General features: G+C 42.6%; 1 protein-coding gene across 2 annotated transcripts in view; it reads right to left on the bottom strand.

Moving 5' to 3' along the window:
• Positions 1–22,356, bottom strand: part of fgd5a (FYVE, RhoGEF and PH domain containing 5a) — a 31,713-nt gene extending 9,357 nt beyond the window's left edge. For both annotated transcript variants that reach the window (XM_067588064.1, XM_067588065.1), the window contains exons 1-10: positions 21,986–22,356; positions 17,256–19,971; positions 11,477–11,594; positions 10,292–10,350; positions 9,889–9,919; positions 6,984–7,135; positions 6,093–6,249; positions 1,845–1,935; positions 774–824; positions 511–569 (exon numbers count right to left, since the gene is read on the bottom strand). In XM_067588064.1, the coding sequence (XP_067444165.1) occupies positions 511–569; positions 774–824; positions 1,845–1,935; positions 6,093–6,249; positions 6,984–7,135; positions 9,889–9,919; positions 10,292–10,350; positions 11,477–11,594; positions 17,256–19,971; positions 21,986–21,995 (3,444 nt within the window). In that variant the 5' untranslated portion in view covers positions 21,996–22,356. The remainder of the gene's footprint in view (positions 1–510; positions 570–773; positions 825–1,844; positions 1,936–6,092; positions 6,250–6,983; positions 7,136–9,888; positions 9,920–10,291; positions 10,351–11,476; positions 11,595–17,255; positions 19,972–21,985) is intronic.
• Positions 22,357–22,839: the final 483 nt, after the last annotated feature.

Genomic DNA, 22,839 nt, shown 5'->3' with positions numbered 1-22,839 from the left:
GTGTGTGTGCATTAAAGAGAAAAAAAGAGAGTGTGATAAACAGAGGAGGCGACCCAAAAGAGAGGCAATGGGGATCTTGACAGTGAGTAGTGACAGTGGGGGGAGGGTTTGTGAATTATCTCCATGAGCTGCTCATGTTTGAGGAGGAGTGTAAGTCATGTCCACCCTTACACTGCTCCCTTTGTAACGATACACCTGGGACTTTCTGATGACATCAACTTTCCTCGCCCCTTGCGTTAATCAACAAGCTGCGGAGGCCGTCGCCAGGGAGTGATAGACCTCTCCTTCACTCCATAATGTCATTTAGAAGAGGGATTCATACGCAAGAAAACTTCAGCTGTCTAATTCTTCACGCTTGATGTCCATCTGAAAATTGCCCTTTCATTGCCAAGTGGACTATAAAGAAGCGTCTAAATAATGGCAGCGCTGTGCTGTGACTAAGTCAAACTCAACAGGAGCTAAACACTCTGAATGTAACAAACACATGGGCTGTATCCAGAGTAAACTCACCCCCTGTTTCAGATTGTCATTGGCCTGATCTGCCACCTCAGACACGATCACCAAGGCAGCTGCAACACAAACAGAGAAAGAAAGAGAGATTTATGCGTAACTGGTTTCAATAAAGACACACTCAGTGGCTGTATCTCAACAACTAGGCTGTGATGCATGTTGAGCAGCTGCAGTGTGTGTCAGTTTGTCTTTCACTAGCTGAAAAAACATCACTACTGTGGCTCAGGTTATGAATATCACAGAGCTCCATTCTGCAGGTTTACCTTGTGTGTCCTCGTATTCTTTAGAGTCAGGGGAGAGGTTGTTCAGGTAATCTGGAGAAGATGCAGAAAAAAATAGTCAAAACATGTAAATATGGTGCTGAAATGGATTGTTTAAATACAAGTCAATGCTTACTAAGAAAAATGGTGACAATTTTTTAAATTGTAAAGTCTGCTTGTTCAGTGCACAAGGCTAATTCTCGGCATTAAGCTAATCTTCTCTTGAATTGGTGAATATTAAAGGACAGGTTCACACTTTTTCAAGTCTGTCTTAAAACAACTGTCAGGTGCCCTTCCATGAACATTGAAACATGTTTTTCTTGCCATGATCATTCCACCTGTACATACTGACCATAATCATAAGTGATGGGGGCCAAAATCCACAAGCCTCCTTCTTTAAAATGTATTTAAAAGTTTATCTGAGGCTAAAATGAAGCTTCAGTCATCCAAATGAGTCAAATCAAGTAGATGTCTTTCAACGTTACAGTCTTTTTAGTGCCAAAGTCCCTCTTTTTGTTACCGCAGCTCTACAGGGAAACAATGTCCAAGGAAACACAAAGAGGGAATTTGATGCTAAAAAGACTGTAAATGTGGCAGATATCCACTTAATATGACTAACTCAGACTGCTGAAGCCTCATATAAGCTTCAGACTTTTAAATGCATTTTTGCACAAAATGACCCCATTACTTACAGCACATTTGAAGGGGAATGATTACAGCGAGGAAAACCCCTTTCAGTGTTCATATGGGACTCGAAAAGTCCTTCAAAGTGAGACCATTTCTTTTTTTGTGGCTACAATTCCACTTGGTCTGGTATGACCAGTAGCTTTTGGTGGCTAATGTTAGCTAATGTTATCTAACTGAGGATAGATATTGCGGAGTTACTGACATTACGGAGTCCGTTTGCTGACTTTGTGAAGCCTCTCTGTGTGATACTCCTACACTACTGTTTGTTGTCTGTTGGCATTCAGCATTATCCTGTAATTGTTACTTGTGGCTACAGTGGCTGCAGTTAAGGCAAAATTACAGGCTCGCTTTAAAGATTATGTGCATGAGTGTATGCTTGTGTGTTACCTGTGAGAAGCATGCGATATTGGAGGACTCTCACTATAACCTGCAGCAGCTGGTGTTTCAGTGGGACTTCAGCATCTTCTGGGCTTCTTGTCTGCACACACACAAATACACATACCACTGACACTAGTTAGATTTTTTCATTTGTGTGGAATATGTGCTAAACTTTAACACAAACTTGAGCAGGGACACACCGTAATATTTATTATAATATGTTCATCTAAGGCTGTCAAATATTTAATAACATGATCTGAAATGCACACATTAGTATATGGGTGGCAGATTTAGTCTCGGGGACCCTGTATGAGAAGAATTTTATTAGTGTTCAGTTATTTAATTATTTAACTTTATACACCATGGAAATCTTATCATTTCTGCTATATGAAATTATATTAAAATTAAACTCTTGCTCTTTGTGATGACCTACCAAAGAACCACTGGGTGTCCCTGCACTGCACGCAGAAAACCACCACTACTGTATGTCCTCTAACCCTATAATTGAAGCTGCAAGTCAAGGTCAGAAGTGACCAAGGGAACACTGTCGGTCAGGCCGACCTTCACACATTTTTCTGGCACACAAAAAAACCTGAGCAACTCCCATTCTTCTTCTCAGAACAGTCATTTGCAGGTGAAAGGGGACAGAAATTGGCACAATCAAAGAGAGCTTTAGAAAATCAATCAGGATCTAATTGTCTCTGACAGGTATTTATGCCCTGAGCGGTAGAGGAGCAACGGGGAACAGGGAACACACACACACACACACACACACACACCTACCTATGCACACACACACACACACACACACACAGGTCTTTTCTAATCTAATGAAGTCCTATCCTTCATTAGAGAGGCACAGATAGCACTCTGCAGGAAACAGCATCTTCATCTTATTTACACTGAATACACACGCACACACACACACACACACACACACACACACACACACACACACACACACACACACACTCACACAGATACAAACACAAACATACACACACAGACCTTGGGCTAGTGAGATAACACTGACTAGGCCTATTAAGGGTAAGGGATGGGATGTGGGTTCAACAAACCACTCTTTGTCTTCATTATCACACTCTGTAATATAAAGTCAAAGAAAAACAGAGTTGATACCGTTTTTTCATGAACAAACCTCCATGAATTCACACTTTCTCTTTTTGTTTGTATATCACTTGCTTTTCTGTCCTTTTCCATATATCTTCCACACATCAGTTTGAGTTTCTCTCACTTTTCTGCCTCCCATCTATCTTCCTCCTCCACCCCCTTCTCTTTCCACCTCTCTCTTCATCACTGCATAATGCATTGAGTACAATAATAACCAGCTCTCCATTATTAAGCCCGCTTGGCTTCAGAACATCCTCTCTCCTCAAGTGTCGCTTGTAAATTGTCATCCAATTGACACTTGTTCAGAGGAAGTGGCTTTCTGAGGCGTGCCAGAGATGATAATTAGCATGTGGTTTGTTTGGGTGAGCGAGCCAAATGGAGAAAGAGAGAGGAGGGAGTGCGATGCCTCGTGCTGGGAGTTAGACACATAGGTGCACACAAACACACATGCACGGACAAACAAACACACCTTTCAGGCTCAGTCACAGCCAGCTGATTTGCTACCCGCGCACACACAACTGATCTAATTGGGGAGTTGTAAAGGAGGCTGCTTCTCTAATTAGCTTCTGTCTGCCTCATTGCCCAGCTGCCTTTACAAGGAATTCACTCCATCGCTCTCTCCGTCTATCGCTCTCTGTCCACCTGCTGCACAGCCTCCTCCTGGGCTTCTTGCACAAGAGAAAACACACACGCTTTGCACAAACACAGGCCATGACATGAATATAAATCCAAGCTGGAGTGGTTTGGAAAGAGATTTCATAAAATCAGTTTCACGAGATCCACGCAATTTGTGTATGGACATGCCCCTGCAAAACAATCAGATACAAACACACAGAGACGCAAACACTTTCACACACACACACCACACTGTGTTGGCCAATGTTCATAGGCGGTGCAGTAAACAAGCAAGTAGCTGTGGAGAGGAGGCTTTAATCCTGTAAGGGTCTAGCACTGATCTGATCAGGCTCTGTGGCTACTTCATCTCTGTCATCACCACATCCGCAATGAAATTACTACCACTTATAGTGCTGGACTTTGGCTTGTAGCAATAAAGGCAAGGGAGCAGGATGGTGGAGAGGAAAGAGAGGCGTTTAAGAAGGCAAGGACTGAAGATTTGAAAAAGGAAGAGAGAGAAGATAATGGCTGCGATAGATGAGGAATGAACATTTTTAAATTCACAAAAATAGCTGCAAGCAGTTACTGAGAATGTTCAAATAAGTATTTGCACTCCAATGAAATATAACGACTTGTGAAGTGTTGCACACAGCCAACAGATAAATGACCGTTGTCCCTCTCAGTGGTAGGTATAGTGTATCCCATGACCTGTAAGATCCCTCGGCCCTCTTTCTCTCTCATTACAGAGGGGTCACACACACCATGCAGGTCCCAAGACAGTGCTCTGATACAGCACAACATCCATCACACACACACACATACACACACACACACACACACACACACACGGAGTGCCCTGGTATGGGAAGATGGGGAGGACAGACCCTAGGTTACAGGCTTATATGCAATATGGGAAATATAAATACAATATGCAGTGTACATATGTGGTGGCAGGTGTGGTGAATCTGCCATTGGACTGAGAAAAGGTTATTGAATATGCCTCTGGGTGTTAATTTTGTAAGATGAATCACAGTCTTTAAATGGACAAGAATGGGGAGCAAGAAGAAACAAGCCCACTTTTTTTACAAACCAACCTTTCGGCAGAAAAAATAAATGTGTGTCCTTAGATAAGATCATTTCCCTTCATGCTTTTGCCTTCCTTTGCAGGTCAATGCATTTATAGCTTCTGCAGGTAGCAATTAGTGGTTTATAATGAAAAAAGTGACTAATATCAACTTCATGAGGCTAAAATGAACAGACACATTATTGACTTTGATCAAGGTTATCATGGGCTAAATAATTGGCCGACATAAACCAAGCATGAAAGCATGCTGTAAAATACAAGAAAACTAGTGTTTAAGGTACATGGCAATGGCCTAGAGCCTCAATCTCACCTCCTCTGTTTTCTGTTTACATTAGCTCAACTAAAGTCTGGCAGAGCCAAAGTTTTTTTGGAAGGGGCAGCTGCTGCTGAATATTCATGAGCAGAGACAGTTGGTGCCTTGTCCGTTTGATTTTCTTATCAGACTAGAAACGCCTGGAACCATTGTGTCAGCCACTAGCAACAAATCAAAGTACAACAGAACTGGTAATTAGTAAATTTGGGTAAAAAAGGTGCTGAGTTGAACAGGTAACTTTGTAAAACCTGAACTTTAACATACACAAAATTACACAAAAAACTAACAACTCTTAAATTACCAAACAAAAATAGGTCACCTATCCAAGGTGACCTGCATGCTGCCACACAGTGATTTTAACTCTGTAAACGGTGAATCAATTCTATAGACCGGCACTGGAAATGAGAAATCTATTATTGTATGTCTGTGGTCTTATCTATAGGCTCTCTTAATATCCTGTCTTTTAATTAAAAGTAGTCAATGTTCTTATTGTTACCAGCTCAGACTACACACATTCCCTTTAAAAATAAAGATAAAGTGTTGATCAAAAGTGGTCCACTGTCCTGTTGTTAGAAAGGGCCTCGGATGAATTTTGATCTCTTCACCCTATTCCCACTTCACTGTCTGTGTCAAGGATGAAGATATCCACGCTACACCACGACAAAGAATGAGTATTTGGTATGAAATGGATATAAAATAAGCGAGCATGACAGTGGAAAAGTGAGTTCCATGGAGAGGTTCGGGTAGAGAGGGTTTTAGAAAGGCCATCATCTCCCCCTGGAAGCTGGGTGACAAAATCTAAGTTGAGAGCTACTGAGTGAGCACCAGGGGAAACACTAGGTTTGATCTCTGCTCCCTAGAAACCCCCACAAGGCTTCACTTTCCCATCACAAATATGGAAACTGAGCCTGAGATTTGAATATGTGACTGCCAAAATATTTCCTCCAGTTCCCCTTTTAAGAGGATCATTTGGTGTCATGTGGTGCTCTGAATGCTCGGTAAAATGATAAGACGAAAAAAGTTGGCATTGTACAAAAAGGCAAAGTGTTGCCATGAGACACAATTAAGAGCTCCCTTTATGTGGTCAAGTTCTAGTCTAGTCTGTCCAACATTTTACCTCAAATTTCTTGACGATGCCGGCGAAGGCCGGGTTGTTCCTGCAGCTCTCATCCAGTAAGGACATGCTGCGATCATACTCAGAGATATAGGTGTCAAATACCCCAAAGTCCTCACGACGTGAAAGGATCACATCTACCATCCTTTGGCTCTCCTCCCTAAACAGACAGGAAAGTCAGAGATTAAGTATCATTCTCTTTAAACAGTTAGTGCACATTTACAAAGTGGTGTATGTGTTTTAAAGGAAAAAAAACTTACACTGTTAAATAAAGTAAGTCTGTGATGTGCAGTGCATTCCAGGTGTGTGAGTATACTTTGTTGTGACTGCATTTCATCATGATCTCTTATCTTATGTCCCTTCATAATTGTGAAACACCGGTACAAAATGTTTAGTCTATAAAGAAAAGGTGAGGGTGAACATCACTACTGATGTTTTAGATAAGAAAGAATAATCTGCACCATCTCAGAGATGCAGCATTCTTTTGTGATATTTTCATTTTTGAGGTCTTTAATCTCCATAATACAGAAATCTATCTTTTGCAGGATCAAGTACAGAATAGAATACCAAAACTTAGTAGTAAGTCAAAGGCGCTTCAGTGCAGTGGTGATGGCTGCCATGCAAAATGCATCACCTTTTGGTTGAAGAATGATTTCTCTAATTATTACGCCAATCTGCTGTGCATTATAAAGCAGTTTTAAGATAGTGTAGAGTAATTATTGTAACATCAGAAGGGAATCCATGTCATTAGTCTGTCATAGTTTCAGCAATTCATATGTGTGTGGGTTCTGGCTATATACAACTGTATTAAATTATATGAAAACTGAGCATCAGCTGTACTGTACAAGAGTAAGCCACAGCACAAATATCAGTAATGTCTGTGGTGTTTCTTACCACTGACTAATGTGTTCCTCCAGCTCAGTGAGGATGCTGCTGTGGAGGGTGTAGACCTGAGGGAGCACACCCAATATCTCCTCCAACCTCTGCTCCTCCAGGACCGGCTCCCCTTCCTCACCCACTGCCTCGACCACTGCTGACCTGAAGTCCTACACAAGAGAAAAAAGAGATGAGATGAGAGTGGGGATGAGGTGTGGGTTAGAAAAAGAGAGAGGAATAGAGGAAAGGGTTGTGAGGGTGGAAGAAAGAAGGGAAGCAGGGCAGGAGAAATGAAAGGCATAGAGGAACGAGAAATGAACAGGGGGAGAAAAATGGAAGGAAGGAAGGTCAGATCCTCCTAAACATCCTTCCTGCCACCCTCCCTTCGTATCACCTCAGTGACTCCCCACCACTTTGGGCTCTGTCCAGGCATTCAGGAAAGGCGGCACTGCCTGCACAAGAGTTACACCACCAGGTGTAATAGTGACCTTGGTACTCCACCATGCTGTTTTGTACAATCCCCACTTTTCATTTCTCTTCAGACAAGAGTGAAAAAATCCACTGAAATACAGTGAATTCAAGTCCATTCAGCACACATAAAACATAAGCAACAGGCATTAATAGCTGCAGTGTCAGTGACTAAGAGGACTAATATGAGGAGTTATGGCACATGGGAGTGAAGAACCAGAGGAGAGGTTATTTATCTACTCAGGAAATGAAGACAAAATATAAATGAAAGTAGCTGAATTGTCAGGAGGTGTCAACATGCTTTAAAAAATCTTTTTTCTCTGTGGGCAAAGCTGTTGGGCAAACTAACAACATACGTAAAGCCATGGTGTGTCTGTAAGGGATAAGTGTCTGGAGCCCATCTATTCTAGTTATGAGTAAAGCACAGACATAAAACAAATAAAGACGTCCCAGTTGGCTGTGAGATAATGTGGTGACACTGGGCGCTCCAGAACATGCCGTTCATCATGCACAATCGATCTTGTATGAGTTAACATTCATCACGTCTGCCGGGGGAGAAGAACGGCTACTTTAACGGCTCTGGCTGACACTGTCTCCCAGGTCACACTGACATACATGCGCATACACACTCAGATCCATGAATGAGAGGAGCTTTACTCTCAATTTCGCCAGGCCACTCTCCACCTTATCCCTATTTTCCTCACGTAAGGCAGGTCAAGAAGCAACGTTAAGCAGTTGGTTGAGCAGCCAGTCATGCTCAGTCATAACTCAGCAGAGAGAATCTGTTTGGGGGTCACGGGTCACAAACAAGAAAAAATAATAAGTCTGAATCTCATATGTTGAAGTTGTTATAGGGGAAAGTCCTTCAGAAGAGGAGCATGGCCTCTCTTCCTATGTGGGGACAGGATCTGGAAATTCTTTGCATTCTTGTTTTCTTATCAAACAATGGAACAACAGCTCATGTGCCTCTCACATAACGCTTGTTTTTTCCCCCCAAACTGTGTGTTTTTGCAGGTTGCGCCGTCCCAGCTGAATTACTCAATTTCACGCTAATTATGACATCAGTCTGCAGCAAACAGTAACTAATATCTAGATACATAACAGTTTGAAGTTTGAAGAATAACAAGAGCGTGTAAAACACTGTACCTATGCATTATGCAACAGCATAATGAAAAAGCCTTCAATGTCACCTTTGAAAGGTGGAAAAAAGATTCAATTAAATGGTATGCTAACACTGAAGAAAAGTGAGAAAAAATTGTGAAAACAGACCATTTACACAGAAAAAAGAGATCTAACAGTTCAGGCTACACTTGGAAATGACTGTCAAAATGTCACCTTTGAAGCATTGATGCCCATACTGACTTGCAGCATATGTTTCTGTCTGTACTTTGGCACACAGCAGCTAATTAGTTTAATAGGGTATCATGATGAGATTGCAGGTTTATGATCATCAGAGAGGTCCATTGTATAATATTTGCATTATTGCTGTTTAATGGCATCAAATGACACATTACACAAAGCGGCTGCTTTTGTACTCATAGCAGGCTTTCATAAATCAACGTGCAGGGGCACACATGAGAAATTCAGGTTATGACCTTACTCAAGGTTATAAGGTACAGGCTGACTGATGGGCTTCTCTGGGTTCAATGACTCTACCTGTCAGATCTGTACTGGCAACCATCACCTTAATAGCAACTCTTCTACGCTGTTCTTGCGAAGGTGTTGCCTAGCTCACCTTTCCCGTATGACTTTTCTTTTTGATCAAAATGTAATCATTGTTTTAAACTGTTTCAGTATCAACGGTTTCATTTCATGTGGTCTTTTTGGTAAATCCATCTTTGTTCCTAACTCTGCAGGGATGTGGGCTTGTTTTGACAGGCGGTGAGTGGGAAATGATGGAAAAAGATGGCAACAGTTGGCTGTGATGCATGGTTGACCTCCAGAGGCTTACCACAGCTCACCTTTAAATCCCCTGTCCTGCATTAACTACACCCGTTACAGTACTGAGAGAAAAAAATCTCCATTTTATGGCATTCAGTATAACAATATAAAAGGCCCCAACAGCCTTTTCATGACCTTGAGGTGGCAGATTGCCAGGCGAGTTGCTTGAGTATCTGAGTATACATATCAGTGGAGTAAGGATATAAGGACAGCATCAGTGAGCGCCTGGTGTACACACGCTGCGTCATCTTACAACTGACCGCACCAGAGTACAACATGTCAACTTTGTCAAGACCAGGAAGTAGATCTTGCTGCAACAACATTGATAAACCTGAACAGAGCTTTACAACAGGGGAGGGAGGAGAAGAAGGAGACAGAGACTGGGGAGCAGACACACAGGATATGATGTTATCAGTAGGTTTCCAAGAAAGTTTAATAGGCCTTAAACCAAGAGACATTTTAAGAATAAGCTAATGTGACACGCTTGTGGTGTGGCAGTGAAAGTTTTTCCTACCTCTTGAAGGTACTTGAGGGCACTGACGTGTCTGGAAAACAAGAAGAGAGAATGTGATTAAACTGTGAAAGGCAATTTGTCACCTTTTGCACAATAATGTTAATCTTTCTACAAGAGTCATTAAATTATTTCAATTATGCATGTTGAGAAAACAACATCAGAGGAAGGGTTAAGTGTGAAGCAGGACAAGGGCAAGGCTAGTGTGTAATTGTCTGTCAGTTATTCTGCACGCAGCTCGATGAATTAGCTTAGGAGCAGGAGAGATACAGTTGAAAGGAAGAGCAGCAGACATACGGGCATGAAAAGGCAAAATATCAGATTTGGATGCAGCATTTTTATGTGTGGTGACATGCAGCAGGAGGACAGTGTAAACGGGGAAAACCCCTCGAGTGCAGATACTCACAGTCTCTCTGAGTCAACGAGCTCTTTTGCGACGTAGAACGCTCGGGATCGCCCATCAATCTGCGTGATAGGGAGGGAGAACAGTGGGAGATGAATGAACACAGCTAATGTTTAAAGGCTCTCTGTGGGCACTTATTCCTCTCAAACATTAATAGGAACAGCTATGCAGCAGCCAAGGAGACTGGCAAAAAAAGCAAAAAAATTTTTTTTTTATATATCTGCTGTCAACATAAGACTGATTATTTCATTACAGTGCGGCATAGACACGAAGGCTTTCTCACTTTTAAATTCAGATGCATTATGTATGAGAGACTGCGTGTGTGGTGACAACAGTGCTGCCCATTGATTTAGAGGCTAATCACAGGCCTCAAAACATCCGAGCCAAAACATAACATTGAAGCCATTTAGGGGTTTACCGGCAAAGCTCCTTCACTTTGTCAGTTATTTTTTCCTATGTGGGGCATTTCACAAATACTGCATTCAAAGCACATTGATGCTCATTTCCTTAAAATAAAACCAAAACACACTTCCATTAAACTGAACTGTTCCTGGGGGGCAATTCAAGTCTCTCTGGCCTTCTTCCGCTCTGTTTTTCTCTCATTTATTGTGTTTTTTCTTTGAAGAAGAAAACAAGGAAATGCATGTCACGTGATGGGAGCAGGGCCTGATATTATTGTGGTAGCAGGACGGGTGGGGTCCATCTTCGAATTACTGTAAAATGGCTGCCTTTTACTGTAAGGAAGTCTGGGGAGTTTGAGGTGATGCATTTCTGCTAGCACAGCAGTGTATCAGAAAGAGCTGTTCACGTACTGTATATTAACTCCCAAATGTTAAATGGATCACTCACTGAGCAACATCTGATCAGCAATATTGGCCATATTAGCTGTTGAATGTGAGCCACAGTGTTTGTAATGCATCCTCACATAGAACAGTGCTCAGTAATTGCATTTAGGTTCTCTTGTTCATTCATTTTATTTCATGGCATGGTGTCATTTTTGTTTAAACCACCTGCATGTCTTAAATATTTAAAATTCCAAACTAAAGCCTGTTAATACGATAAAACATTCATTAGGATCCTTGCAGCGTTTTTGCTCATCATGTTGATTTGCTGGCCCAGTTGCTCAGAGGACAGAATGAGCAATGCTCTCTACCCTTGTTTCATTTGTCTCTGTGTCCCATAACTCACCTGTCGGTCATAACTTTGCTCTCCAACCCCCTCTTCCTCTTCTGAGGTACGCCCGTGGTCCTCCTCAACTGACAGCCCAGCAGATACCGGGTTCAGTGGGAAAGGCTCTGTGTAGGCACTGCCAAGAACAAGACCAGGGAAGGAAGACAGTATGAGTACAGCAAAGCAGCACAGGGTACTCAAATATCAGAAATATGAATATATTTCATAACATCTACACTACAGTATGTCTTCAGTGGCAGTGCTTAAAGGACAGAAATTCAAAATTGCACATTTACAGTGAAAAGACATTGCACAGTATCTTTCCCGCCACATTTTTCCTAAACAGTGAGCAATAACCTATATGCCTGGGGATGACTATTTCTCCTTTAAATATATATTTTTGCTTTTCCTGTGTGCGTCTCTGAACATTTCCAGTCCTCATATGGAGTTCTCCAGTGGCACACTGTAATCCCTTTCCTGATTCATTCTCATCACAGATGGCACAGTTGTGTATGTACACTGGTAATCCTTTAGTGTGCCGCTCTACCTGAGGGGGACACGATGTAGGTCAGTTCTCATGTAATCCCTTTAAATGCTACCTGTGGTAATTATTAATGTCCTCTGGCCCATTAAGGCCCATCAGTATGTTTGACAAAATTCACATTATCAGGATGATAAGTGGATAACAATCTAAAAGCAGCTATAAAGCAGCTAAGGGACAGCTCTGAGACTGTCACCTCTAAACACTACCCTAAACTCCACTACTGAGGCAAAATATTACATTATTTAATTTGACTAATTTAATTTTATTTGTCTAATTTGCCACTGGAATAAGAAAAATACACCAAAAAACAAAATGATATCAGAAATTTAAGGTCAGCATTTTTTGGGAGGAAAATATATTAAGCAGACAATTTGATACATTTGCACTTGCACACCTACTGTTCAGACAAACTCTCACTTCTTTACACACACACACACTCAGGCACATACGCATGCATGCGCGCACACACACACACAAAAATCATCTGTGTGTACAGAAAGTAGAAGGCTCGGGGAGGAAGGATCAGAGGTTAACAGAGTTACCCGCAGGACTTCATCTCTATTCAGACATGCTCATACTTCATAAGGTTCACACTGCACCGCACACACACACACACACACACACACACATACAAACAACCTAACCTAACCTATTGTGTGGGCTGAAGAAAGCACCTATGGGCCATTACTCATGGTTGACCTCAGAGTAGACGGGTCAACCTGGCTTGGGCTCCTGGGTGATGTTGGGTGGGAAAGTGAACAGCAGGGATGGGTCTTCTTTGAACTCATTCTTAAGCTGATTTATTGTGCGAGTGAGGGGAATTCCTTCATATGTCCAACAGAAACTCTCTGCCTGGGATTCTCACCTTCACCTTTTCACCCTAAAACATCAATATTGCAATCTCTGAAAATGCACCTTTTCTGCTGTAAGGGAGGGTTGTGACCAATTCATGATGTCTACCAGAAAAGACTAATAGAATAATTTCTTTAATTTCATTTCTCTTGGACAGAAAACTTATTTTTCATGTTGCTCTTGCTGAAAGTTCAAATTATTTCTTTCCCTGCCAAGCCCATTTTCCACAATCAAATCCCAAATCCACCATATTTAAACTTACAAATATTTGATATTGTAATAAGGCAATACGTAAATCCCTTTAACAAGTCCATTAAGGCAATGCTATTATGCAAGCCGATTGCAACGTCTTTTATAACACCACAAAGTTAAATCTACTGTGTCAAATTCAGAGGAGGACACAATGACTCTCTGTAAAAAGACCTATACTCCACCAATGCCCTGTGAATTCAATGATGCCTGTAATATGTAATTCAATTGAGCTAAACATTGAGTATTAAAATATATATTAGGCCCCATCAGACAGGCCTTTTTCCACTTGTAATGGCACTATTACAGGAAATAGGCGCAGCCGAAGAGGTTCATTAGCCTGCTAACTATAGAAGATTGGGATACTGATGGGGGATTAAGAAAATGGGAGCAGTTTTAAATTGTTTGCTGCTTTTAGTGATGATGATTACATGTTTTTTTATGCTGATAAGTGGAGTAGATTGCTGCCGAACTAAGTTGTGTTGTGTTTTAATATGCAATGACAATAAAGCATATATCTATGTTGCCTATGGCTGTTGTGCTGCTGCTGCTGTTGTGATGAAGTGATTTGTGAAGATGCTGGTGCTCTGACTGCTACTGCCCCTATACCTGTGATATGATAGAGGATGGCTTTGGATAATTATAACCATGTATCATGTGACAGTGTGATTCAGGGTCACATATGCATATAACAGTGTTATAACCTTTGCTTACTTGCTTGCAGTTGACTCATCCTGTACTTTGTGGTGTGATGGGTGTATGAAGCGAGAGGCATACCTGAAAAAACTGGCGCAACAATAACAGCAGACCTGGCATTCCTGACATGACCACACCTCATCTTGTTATTCAAGGGAGAGTCTGGGAACCTCCGCCTCACTATGGTGACCCCCTACTCCCCCCTTCATCCTATCTGTCTTACCCTGTCTCCACCTCCCCGCCTCCCGCCAGAGCCCCACCCTCGTCCTGCATTTCCTGTAAACAGGCTGGTGGGAAGCTCCTAGGCTGGACACTTCCTCCCTGGGGATGACCTGGCAATGACCTCAGAGCGCCTGGCACCAGGCCTGGCGAGCCAACGACACACCCTGTCCACCACCTCGCCACACAGCACACAGCCACCACCCAGTACAACAATGTACTTAAGATGGCTCCCTCATCACTACTAACACTAACATAACAGTGGGTGGGGGAGCTGTTTTAGAGGCCATGGCAGGGCTTTGTCATCACTCTGAAGAAGTTCATGCTCAACTGTTTGGAGCGAAATAACACCAAAGGGTAAGCTAGGGATGTACAATACTGCATGCATTAGCACCACCTTACAGACCACACCACTAGCTAGCACTGCATAGGGACAGAAACACATCTCCATTGTTGTTGTGAGTCCACCTGGAACTGCTTAAAGTTCACACTTAATGGTCTCTAAGTTGAACACAATCACAAATCCTGGGCTTTCGTTGCTAAAATGATTGTTTTTCTCCTCATTGTGTTGCTACGCTGCTACTTGGCAAGGACAATGCTGCTGAGACTGCATTCTCAGCAGGAGCTTCATCTTTATAAAGCAGCAACTAAGTGAACATGCACATATACGCATGTACATACACACTTACAGACAAATACCTTGGCTAGGCTTTGGGATGAATCATTAACGTGCCTATTCTTTTTCCACTGTACATTATGGTAGCTTGCTAATGAACATGTCTCTTTGCTTGTGCTGAAGTAGTGTCTGAATAGTGTTATGCATTAATCACACAACTGGAAACAAGCCAGGTCTGTGGCATAGCAGCTTTGTAAGTTCTTTGAAAGCATGTCTGCCACTATAGCAATGCTCTGGGGCCATTCGGTCATTTTCCTCAACACAAAAATCTACTTTTTCTCTGTGGGTCCACAACCATGTTGACTGTTGAATGTGTTCTCAATAAATCACTGTCATCATCAGCTAGGCAGCCTGGGACGGCAGCAATGTCAAGCTTTGAACAGAGCTTGGTGCGAGATGTACACACAAAGTCAGGGATAAACACCTACACTGACTACACACCCGACTAAGATCTTGGATGTACACACACATATGCGCACTCACACTCAAATAAACATAAACCATCCCCATATAGACACACGAAAGAGTGGCCCTGGCAACAGAAGCCTCTCCGGGGAAATGCGGTGAAGTCGAGGTGACAGGACAGATAGGCCCTTTGCATCATTGTGAGTGGTGAGAGACCTCCACCACACAATAAGCCACATCGATAACATCACTGGGAGAAAAAGAGACCACACTGAGGGACGATTGTCTGGGAAATGGAAGGGTTTTCAAATGCTGAGATATGTTTAAAGTTTGAAGTTAACTGGAAATAATCAGCAGGGAAATCATAGTATAGTGTCTACTGCACAAAATGTCTACAGGAGAGGTAACTACAGGCTGGATGTGTGTGAAAAGTTGTATAAATGATATGCTGAACACTCTTCTACATTGGCAAATAGTTATGAAAGACAGTAGCCACAAGACATTGTAAAATAAAAAACAGTAAGCTGCACATGAATTATAAAAGAAAGGGCACCATAAGAAATAAAAATAAATTGAGGTAGAGGCATTCTACCCCGATATTATCTTAAGCCTTTTAGGGAGCTCTTGGTAATGACTTGTCTCTTTGACTACACACAGGTCATCAAACACAACTATTTTATTAAGACTGGGGAAAGACTGTGGCCCGTAGTGGCTGAATCTGTGGCACAAGCTGGGGTAATTTGGTACAGTCTGACCGCAGTGATTCCTCACTCTATCACACACTGCAGTAAATCCTGCAGCCCCTCAAGGGTCCAATGACAGAGAAGCACGCGGGAGAGAGCTACTTTAATAAAAACCCTCCTAAACTTAACCATAAGTGTCAGGTACAGGAGAGCAATTACACCAGAACTGCTCTTGCTCCTTTCTCTTGTTCTTGCTTCCCCCTCCCCCTCATTTACATCACTCTACTCTTTGTTTTCTTTTACTCTTCTGCTGCTTCTATTAACACACCCCCTCTCCTTGTTCTCTCACCTTTTCCTCATCTCTCTCCACCTCCTTGTGTGAAAGGAGCTCTCTTGTCGTCGACACCCCATACTCTTTCACTTTTAATTGCACCCCATAATGACTTTCTATAATGTGGATAACCTGTGCTCAGTGAGCTACCCAATTGCCATTACCTGTTCTATCACCTCAAACCTGCATAGGAGGCAGCAGCACCAGATGTGACCTCTAAATCCACCAAATGAAACACAGGAGTAAGCTCTCCCACAAGCATTGTCCATCTTCCCAAAGTCAGTGATGCCTGACACAGCAGGCTGCTCATCTCACACTGAACACTCTCTTACAAGAGGGAGATCCGATTCTACTCAGCCAGGTGACCGCTGCTCATTTGAGATACAGTGTAAGAATATCTATCAGCTGTTGAGAGGTCAAGATTGCACTTCTGAGTGGTTAGGTCCTGGCCTGACAACTCAGCGGACTAAGAGTGGTTCCAGTGATAAACATTCTCACTACACTACAGGATAAACAACAGGTGAACATATAGGATATATGCTTTGTATCTAGAATTAAATCCTGGCATACATAAGATGATTAGCTGAAGCACCATATGTAATCATAAATAAAGACACATTTTAGGGTCATTAATTAAAAGGTATGCAATCACTAATAATGGATGATGCTGATGAATAATTTTGTGTTAAAGAATTGGTTCACCCAGGTTTGTGATATGTTGCCATGCAAATAGTTTTGGTTTTATTTGCCCACATTTTGAACTGTTTTTTGAGCTGTTAACAGTCTTCACTGGGACTATTTCTTACTAGTAGAAGGTAGTTCCAGTGAAAACTGTTCACAGTGTGGTCTGAGTATTATCCAGAATAAGTGTAACTTTTTAATGCTGTGAGCACCACAAACAAAATTCCATTCATCTCCACCATTTGGGTGAAGGTCTATAAATGTAATTTAAATGGGTCCTCCATTGTGGACTTGCGGCAGAAATCTCAGACAACTCTCTCAAAATCTGGACAATAAAACCATACTATCTAAATGGCTAGGTGAAGTAAAACATGTTTTTTTGTAATATGGGTAAACCGACCCTTTAAGGTTTGCTTGGGATGGCACAAAACCATTTTAAATTCAGTGAGCTTTTACTATACCTTTCAGTGTCTTCTTTAAATGTCTGGTGTTTGCTGTCAATCCCAGGGAAACTGTTCATATCCACATAGCCGTCATTCTCATTGCAGGGAGCTGTTGTGCGGTTTGAACCCTCAAAAAACTCAGTCACAGTGTGGGATCTGGTTGGTCTGCCTGGGATCTGGATGTTCTCATAGTCTGAGTTCATTGCTGGGATGTTTTCGTAGTCTGAGGTGTCAGCACTGGGGAATGAGATGGAGCGGGGCTTGGTTAAAGGTAGAGGCATGGCGGAGCGACGAGACCTCTCCTCAAAGGACTCAACTCTAGAGACACCCCTGCCATAAGCTTTGGGATCACCTTTCCTCCTCTGCTGGTCATTATAGAGGACAAAGGCGGATGGCAGGTCTGTGGGTCGCTGCTGAGGGTTCACCATGTGCGACTGGAGCTGAGGAGAGCTGCCTGTGCTTCTACGGTCAAGCTCTATGACTCTCACTGGGCCGTGGTGGCTGGACTCAGAGGAAGAACGTGAAGAGCGGACACTTCCATCACTAAAACCTTTTGAATCTGTCTTCCTCTTGAACTTGAGCGCCAGAAAGCGCTTGAAGGAGGATTTCTTCTTCTTAAGTTGGTCATTGGGTTCATGCTGGATCAAAAGGGATGGGGAACTCTTTGTGACTGGTCTTTTGGTGATGTATGCCAGTTCAAAGGGTGGAGGGATGTCCACCAGAGAGGTTGGCGTGGAAACACCACTGGATGATTGATGACTACGCTGGGAGAAGCTTCCGGAAGAAGTTATGACACATGGAAGGGAAAGAGTGTCATCTCTCCTCTTCATCCTGATCTCATCCTTTAGAGATTGGTTATCCTCTGTGGGAGTGGTCAATGACAAATCTGCACCCTCAGCAGAACGTGAGTACAACAAGAAGTGGCGAGACTTCATAGACGGGATCAAACAGTTAACCCCAGGCTGCTGTGAATGGCTGAGTGGTTCACCGTTCTTATCCAAGGCCACTGTGCAGTAGTCATGATTCTGGTACTCTGTCCCTGTCTCCTCTGGCACAGTCTCTGGGACATAACCCGGAACTTTCCCAGAATAAGAGCGTGATCGAGTGACAATAGTCTTCCTATCTAGTGTCACAAAGTTCTCCCCTTCTGAGTCAAACCCGGCCTCTTCGTATATATGCTCCTCACTGTCTGACTCTGTGTCCTCATAATAAGGCACAATATGGCAGTCCAGTTCCTCAATGTCTTCTTCAAAGGCCTCAGTGGTGTGGGCAAAAACTACCCTGTTTGTGAGCTCGGGGGTGCGGCCCAGGTCCAGGTCTACTGGCACTGTGATGTTGCACAACCTGAGACGAGGCTGGCAGCTTTTTCTGTGGCTGAGGAAAGCCTGCTCACGTTTTGCTGTTCTCTCTTTTGCACTTTTTCCTTTAATGTGTCTCTTTTCCGTTTCTTCCTCTTCTTCCTCATCTCCTATCTCAACGTAATCCTCCGATGAGACACACTCCACTTGCTCATCATCATCTTTAGGGCAGAGGGAATCGTCAATGTCAGCATACTCATCTGCTGACTCGCCGTCCTTTGCTTTGTCTTTGTCAGCCTGTTCAGAGAGGTCTTGCTTATCCTCTAGCTTGTCCACGTCATCTGATGACACATAATAAGGTTCCTGGTTGGAAGCACCTGGAGTTTGCAGTTCATTTGACGGTTTGTCATCAGTATCATCCTGGGCCCACTCAGGGTCAGCAGTGCCAGTCATATTTGTCGGAAGAGCTTCAATGACTGAGTAAGGCCCGAACACATCCTCAGTGCTGGATGTGAATCGAAAACAACCAGAGACGTCCTTGGTGGCACGTTCCGGTTGCCACACCTCGGTTTCAGCTTGGTCACATGACTCACATGTATCACTTGCATCATCTGTGGGGCCAATCACATCGTAGGGATACTCCTCAGTTACAGTTGGAAGCACACTGAATCCAAATGCAAATCCTTCAGCTTCCAGCTCAGTCTCATCTGTGAGTAAGTCACAGTCTTCACTTTGTTCATTGTCCGCTTCATTAAGTCCAGTATCATTGACCTTATCACCCTGACTGAGCGACTGTGTTTGATCAAGGTTTTGTTCTTCTACATGTTCATCTGAGTATCCTGGAACATCACAGGGTATTTCAGTCTTTTCACTAGAACCCTGTTCCTCCTCTTCCTCTTCCTTTCCTGCTTCATCCTCCGTTTCAGTTGGAGGAAGTGAAGGTGTATTCTCATCCTCTGTGTGATTGCCATCTTCAGGCTGGTTCAAGTTATTGTCAGTGCTTTCATCCTCAGTAGTGTCTACAGTGGAACCATCATCTGCTTTGACTGTGTCTTCAGAGCCAATGCTGTCTCTGTCACCATCATTATCATTCAATATCTCTGCGTTTTCTGTTTCGCCCTCTATTTCTCCTTCTACTATGTCATTAACCCCATCCTCTTCCTCACTTTTCTCCTCATTGTCCTGGCTCTCCTCAACCATCTCATGTAGATCTTCCGTCTCCCTGTCAGAGTGAGCCAGGTCTCCGTTACTGAGGATCTGTGGGGAACACAGCTCCCCCTGTGGGTGAGGCTCATACAGGGGTCTAGGCTTGGGGGCGACAGGAGGTTTTGGACCAGGGACCGGGGGACAAGGCCTTGACATCAGCTTGGACTGCACTTTGATGGTCAGATGACTGCGAACCTTTGGTCGAGGGACTTGCGGTGGATTTTGACAATCTGTGCAAAGAGAGTGGAAGATAATGAAAAAGCTGTTGAAGTTACATAAATGAAATTTTGATTTCTTAAATACTTTTTAAAAAACTAACTACATACAACATACTACAAGGATACAAATGTGGATACTGTTCCTGTATAGCATGCAAAGAGGAAGCCCAGTCCTGTACAGTAGTCAGTGACATGCAGAATGCTGCAGGGGACATTATCAGCAGGAAAAACAACAGAGCCACAGGGTACTTAGAGGAGGAACAATAACATCTCCCTGTCTGGGAAATGACACATGCAGGTTGGAGGCTTATAACAGGATCGGATTTAACAACTGATTGGTTCATTGTATTTAAAACCTTTAAAAATGATGTGTTCTTCATACTCCACAAAATTTGTTATGTACATTGAAATGGAAATATAAAAGCAGCTTAATTCTGTCCTCATTTAGACACTGCTTTTTGCTCAACATTTAGTTAAGTGTCAAAAATTGTGAAGTCATTAAAGAACACTGCTTATGATATTTAGAATTGTCATGAAACACACCCGTACTTAACAAAGTGTGTACACCCCTTGTCTCTTCCTGTTATTTAGTACCTGCCCTGACGCACATCCTATTAAACCCTGTGTGCACTCTGGCTATCTCTGTGTTCGCAATGCTCTCTCTCTTTCTGCCAGTGCGTCTGCCTGTCTCTCGCTTTTTCTTTAGACATAAGTCTGAATGTGTAATTTTTGTGAGACACTGCCATTCATTGCTATATATCACTTTATGCCCACAATGTTTGTGTATGAATGTCACTATGCTCTTTCTTTTAAGAATTCTAGGTTTCATTAACTCATCCAGGAGAGCCTCCCTTGAAGGACTCCACACAGGATGTCCACGGGGGGAAGGACATTAACAGCATGGCCCCCCATCACTCCATGAACCTCTCTAGGAGTACACATTTTCACAACACAAATGGACTTCCTTCTCGTCATTCTTCCCCGATTCTCACGAAACATACTCATGCTGCCTCACACAGACACATACACACATGTAGGCACACACACACATTTTTTTTGCTGAAAAGGTCCTTTGAGTGCGTCAAAGAACAATAAAACTGGGAGAGAAAACAAGGGTCTCAGTCTGACAAAGCACCCAACTGCACACAACAGGATATGAATTATGCAACAAGAATTCAATTAAAACAAATGTTTGAAAAACAAAGGAAGAGATAGACACTGGGACCTTGGCCATGCCAAACTCTCAGGATATGATTTCACTGTGTCCTCATCATGAAATGTCACCCGTCAAGCTAAAACAACAAAATCTAAAGTGATGAGGATGTAGAATAGATTTTATTGTTAAAGATCTCCTTTGACAAATACCAGACGTCCAACCACAAATAAGGAACATTTCTAAACTTCTTTCATTTAAAATTAATTCATTTGCATGACAGAATTTGCAGGACAGGTGACCTTCTGTATAGAACAATGGCTCTGTCCACCCTCGCAGACATAGATTATAATCCTAATTCTAACACTAATACTAATCCCAGAACAGAACATTTTCCCAGTAGAGACCTCCACTGAAAGCAACTTTACTGGGACTCATCTTAATCTGTAGCTGTGGATTTAAAGTGACTCCAAATTTCTTTATATGGAATTCATCTCACGAAATTTGTGGTTATGTGAAAACTAGCAGGTTTATTTCCATTAAAATTGCAGTATTATATGATCAATCTATTGATCTGTTGATTAGTCATTGTTCAGATGGAGTAATTGACTGCAAACACTTCAATAGGCTGCTTTAAGTCGCATTAGATTTCAGTTTGTACCTTACAATATGTGAAAGATAGGCCTAACAATGATGAGAAATACTGTATGTTTTCAGACAGAATTAATCAATTTCAGAAATTAACCCTTTACGCCCCTCTCTTACGCACACATACACACACAAACACACAAACAGTCTCGCTCTACTTTATTTGCAGTAAAACATTTAAAGTTTGCACTCTCCTGACAAAATCATAAAAGATTTACCACAAACCTGCGTTCATCGTGGGAAATCATCATCCACGGGAAGCGACAGTTATCCTCATTGCCCCCATACCGACCGTGTCCCTCCAAATGACGTGAAAACTTAATCCAAATACAAACACATTGCGGGGGGGAAAAAATCAAGTTGTAAAGGGAGAGTTGCAGGACATGTCGTCTAAATTTTTCTCCAGTGGAAGTCTACTTGCAGAAGACGCCTCTGTTCGCAGAGTAGCAGCTGTGTCTTCGGTCGGCGTGCATCTCCAGTGCTGATGCTACGGTAAACTGGTGCGCTCCTGTGTGGAAACGGGAGGTGCTACTTGGCGCTTCCTGAGGCAGGACTACAGCGCGGACATGGAGCGCAAACCAAACCCACTCTCTAGCTATGTGTTTCAGTTTTGCACTGCACAGCATTATATCTCAGCTACTGCGGAAGTTTTTGCACATATTCACATCTGTTTATGTTTTGTGTCAGGACCCCGCTCCACGGATGTTTACAACGGTGCCATATTCGGCAGCAGTGAAGAGTTTATGGAGACCAAACCCAATCAGTCTGAGTACTATGAATATGAGACTGAAAGAATAATCCAGTATTCATTTTCAGTGTTTCATTGTCAAGATGGGCAGCTTTAAATCTACTGTTTTTACACACACACACACAAAAAACATTTGCTCAAATCTAATCTGGCCATTTTTTGGTGGCTGGTACATGTCCCTGCACTGATTTACACCATACAACAGTTGGAAAGTTAAGACCTGCACAGTTACATAACTATTGAACTGTGTCATGGCATATCTCTTCAAGCTTGTAATGATCATGTATGGAGAGGATATATCATCTATTCCAAAATCAAGCACAGATCCCTC

The sequence above is a fragment of the Thunnus thynnus genome, chromosome 4, assembly GCF_963924715.1.
Source record: "Thunnus thynnus chromosome 4, fThuThy2.1, whole genome shotgun sequence".
Classification (NCBI taxonomy): domain Eukaryota; kingdom Metazoa; phylum Chordata; class Actinopteri; order Scombriformes; family Scombridae; genus Thunnus; species Thunnus thynnus.
Note: the sequence above shows the minus strand (reverse complement) of the source record. Positions and strands in the feature narration are given on the sequence as shown.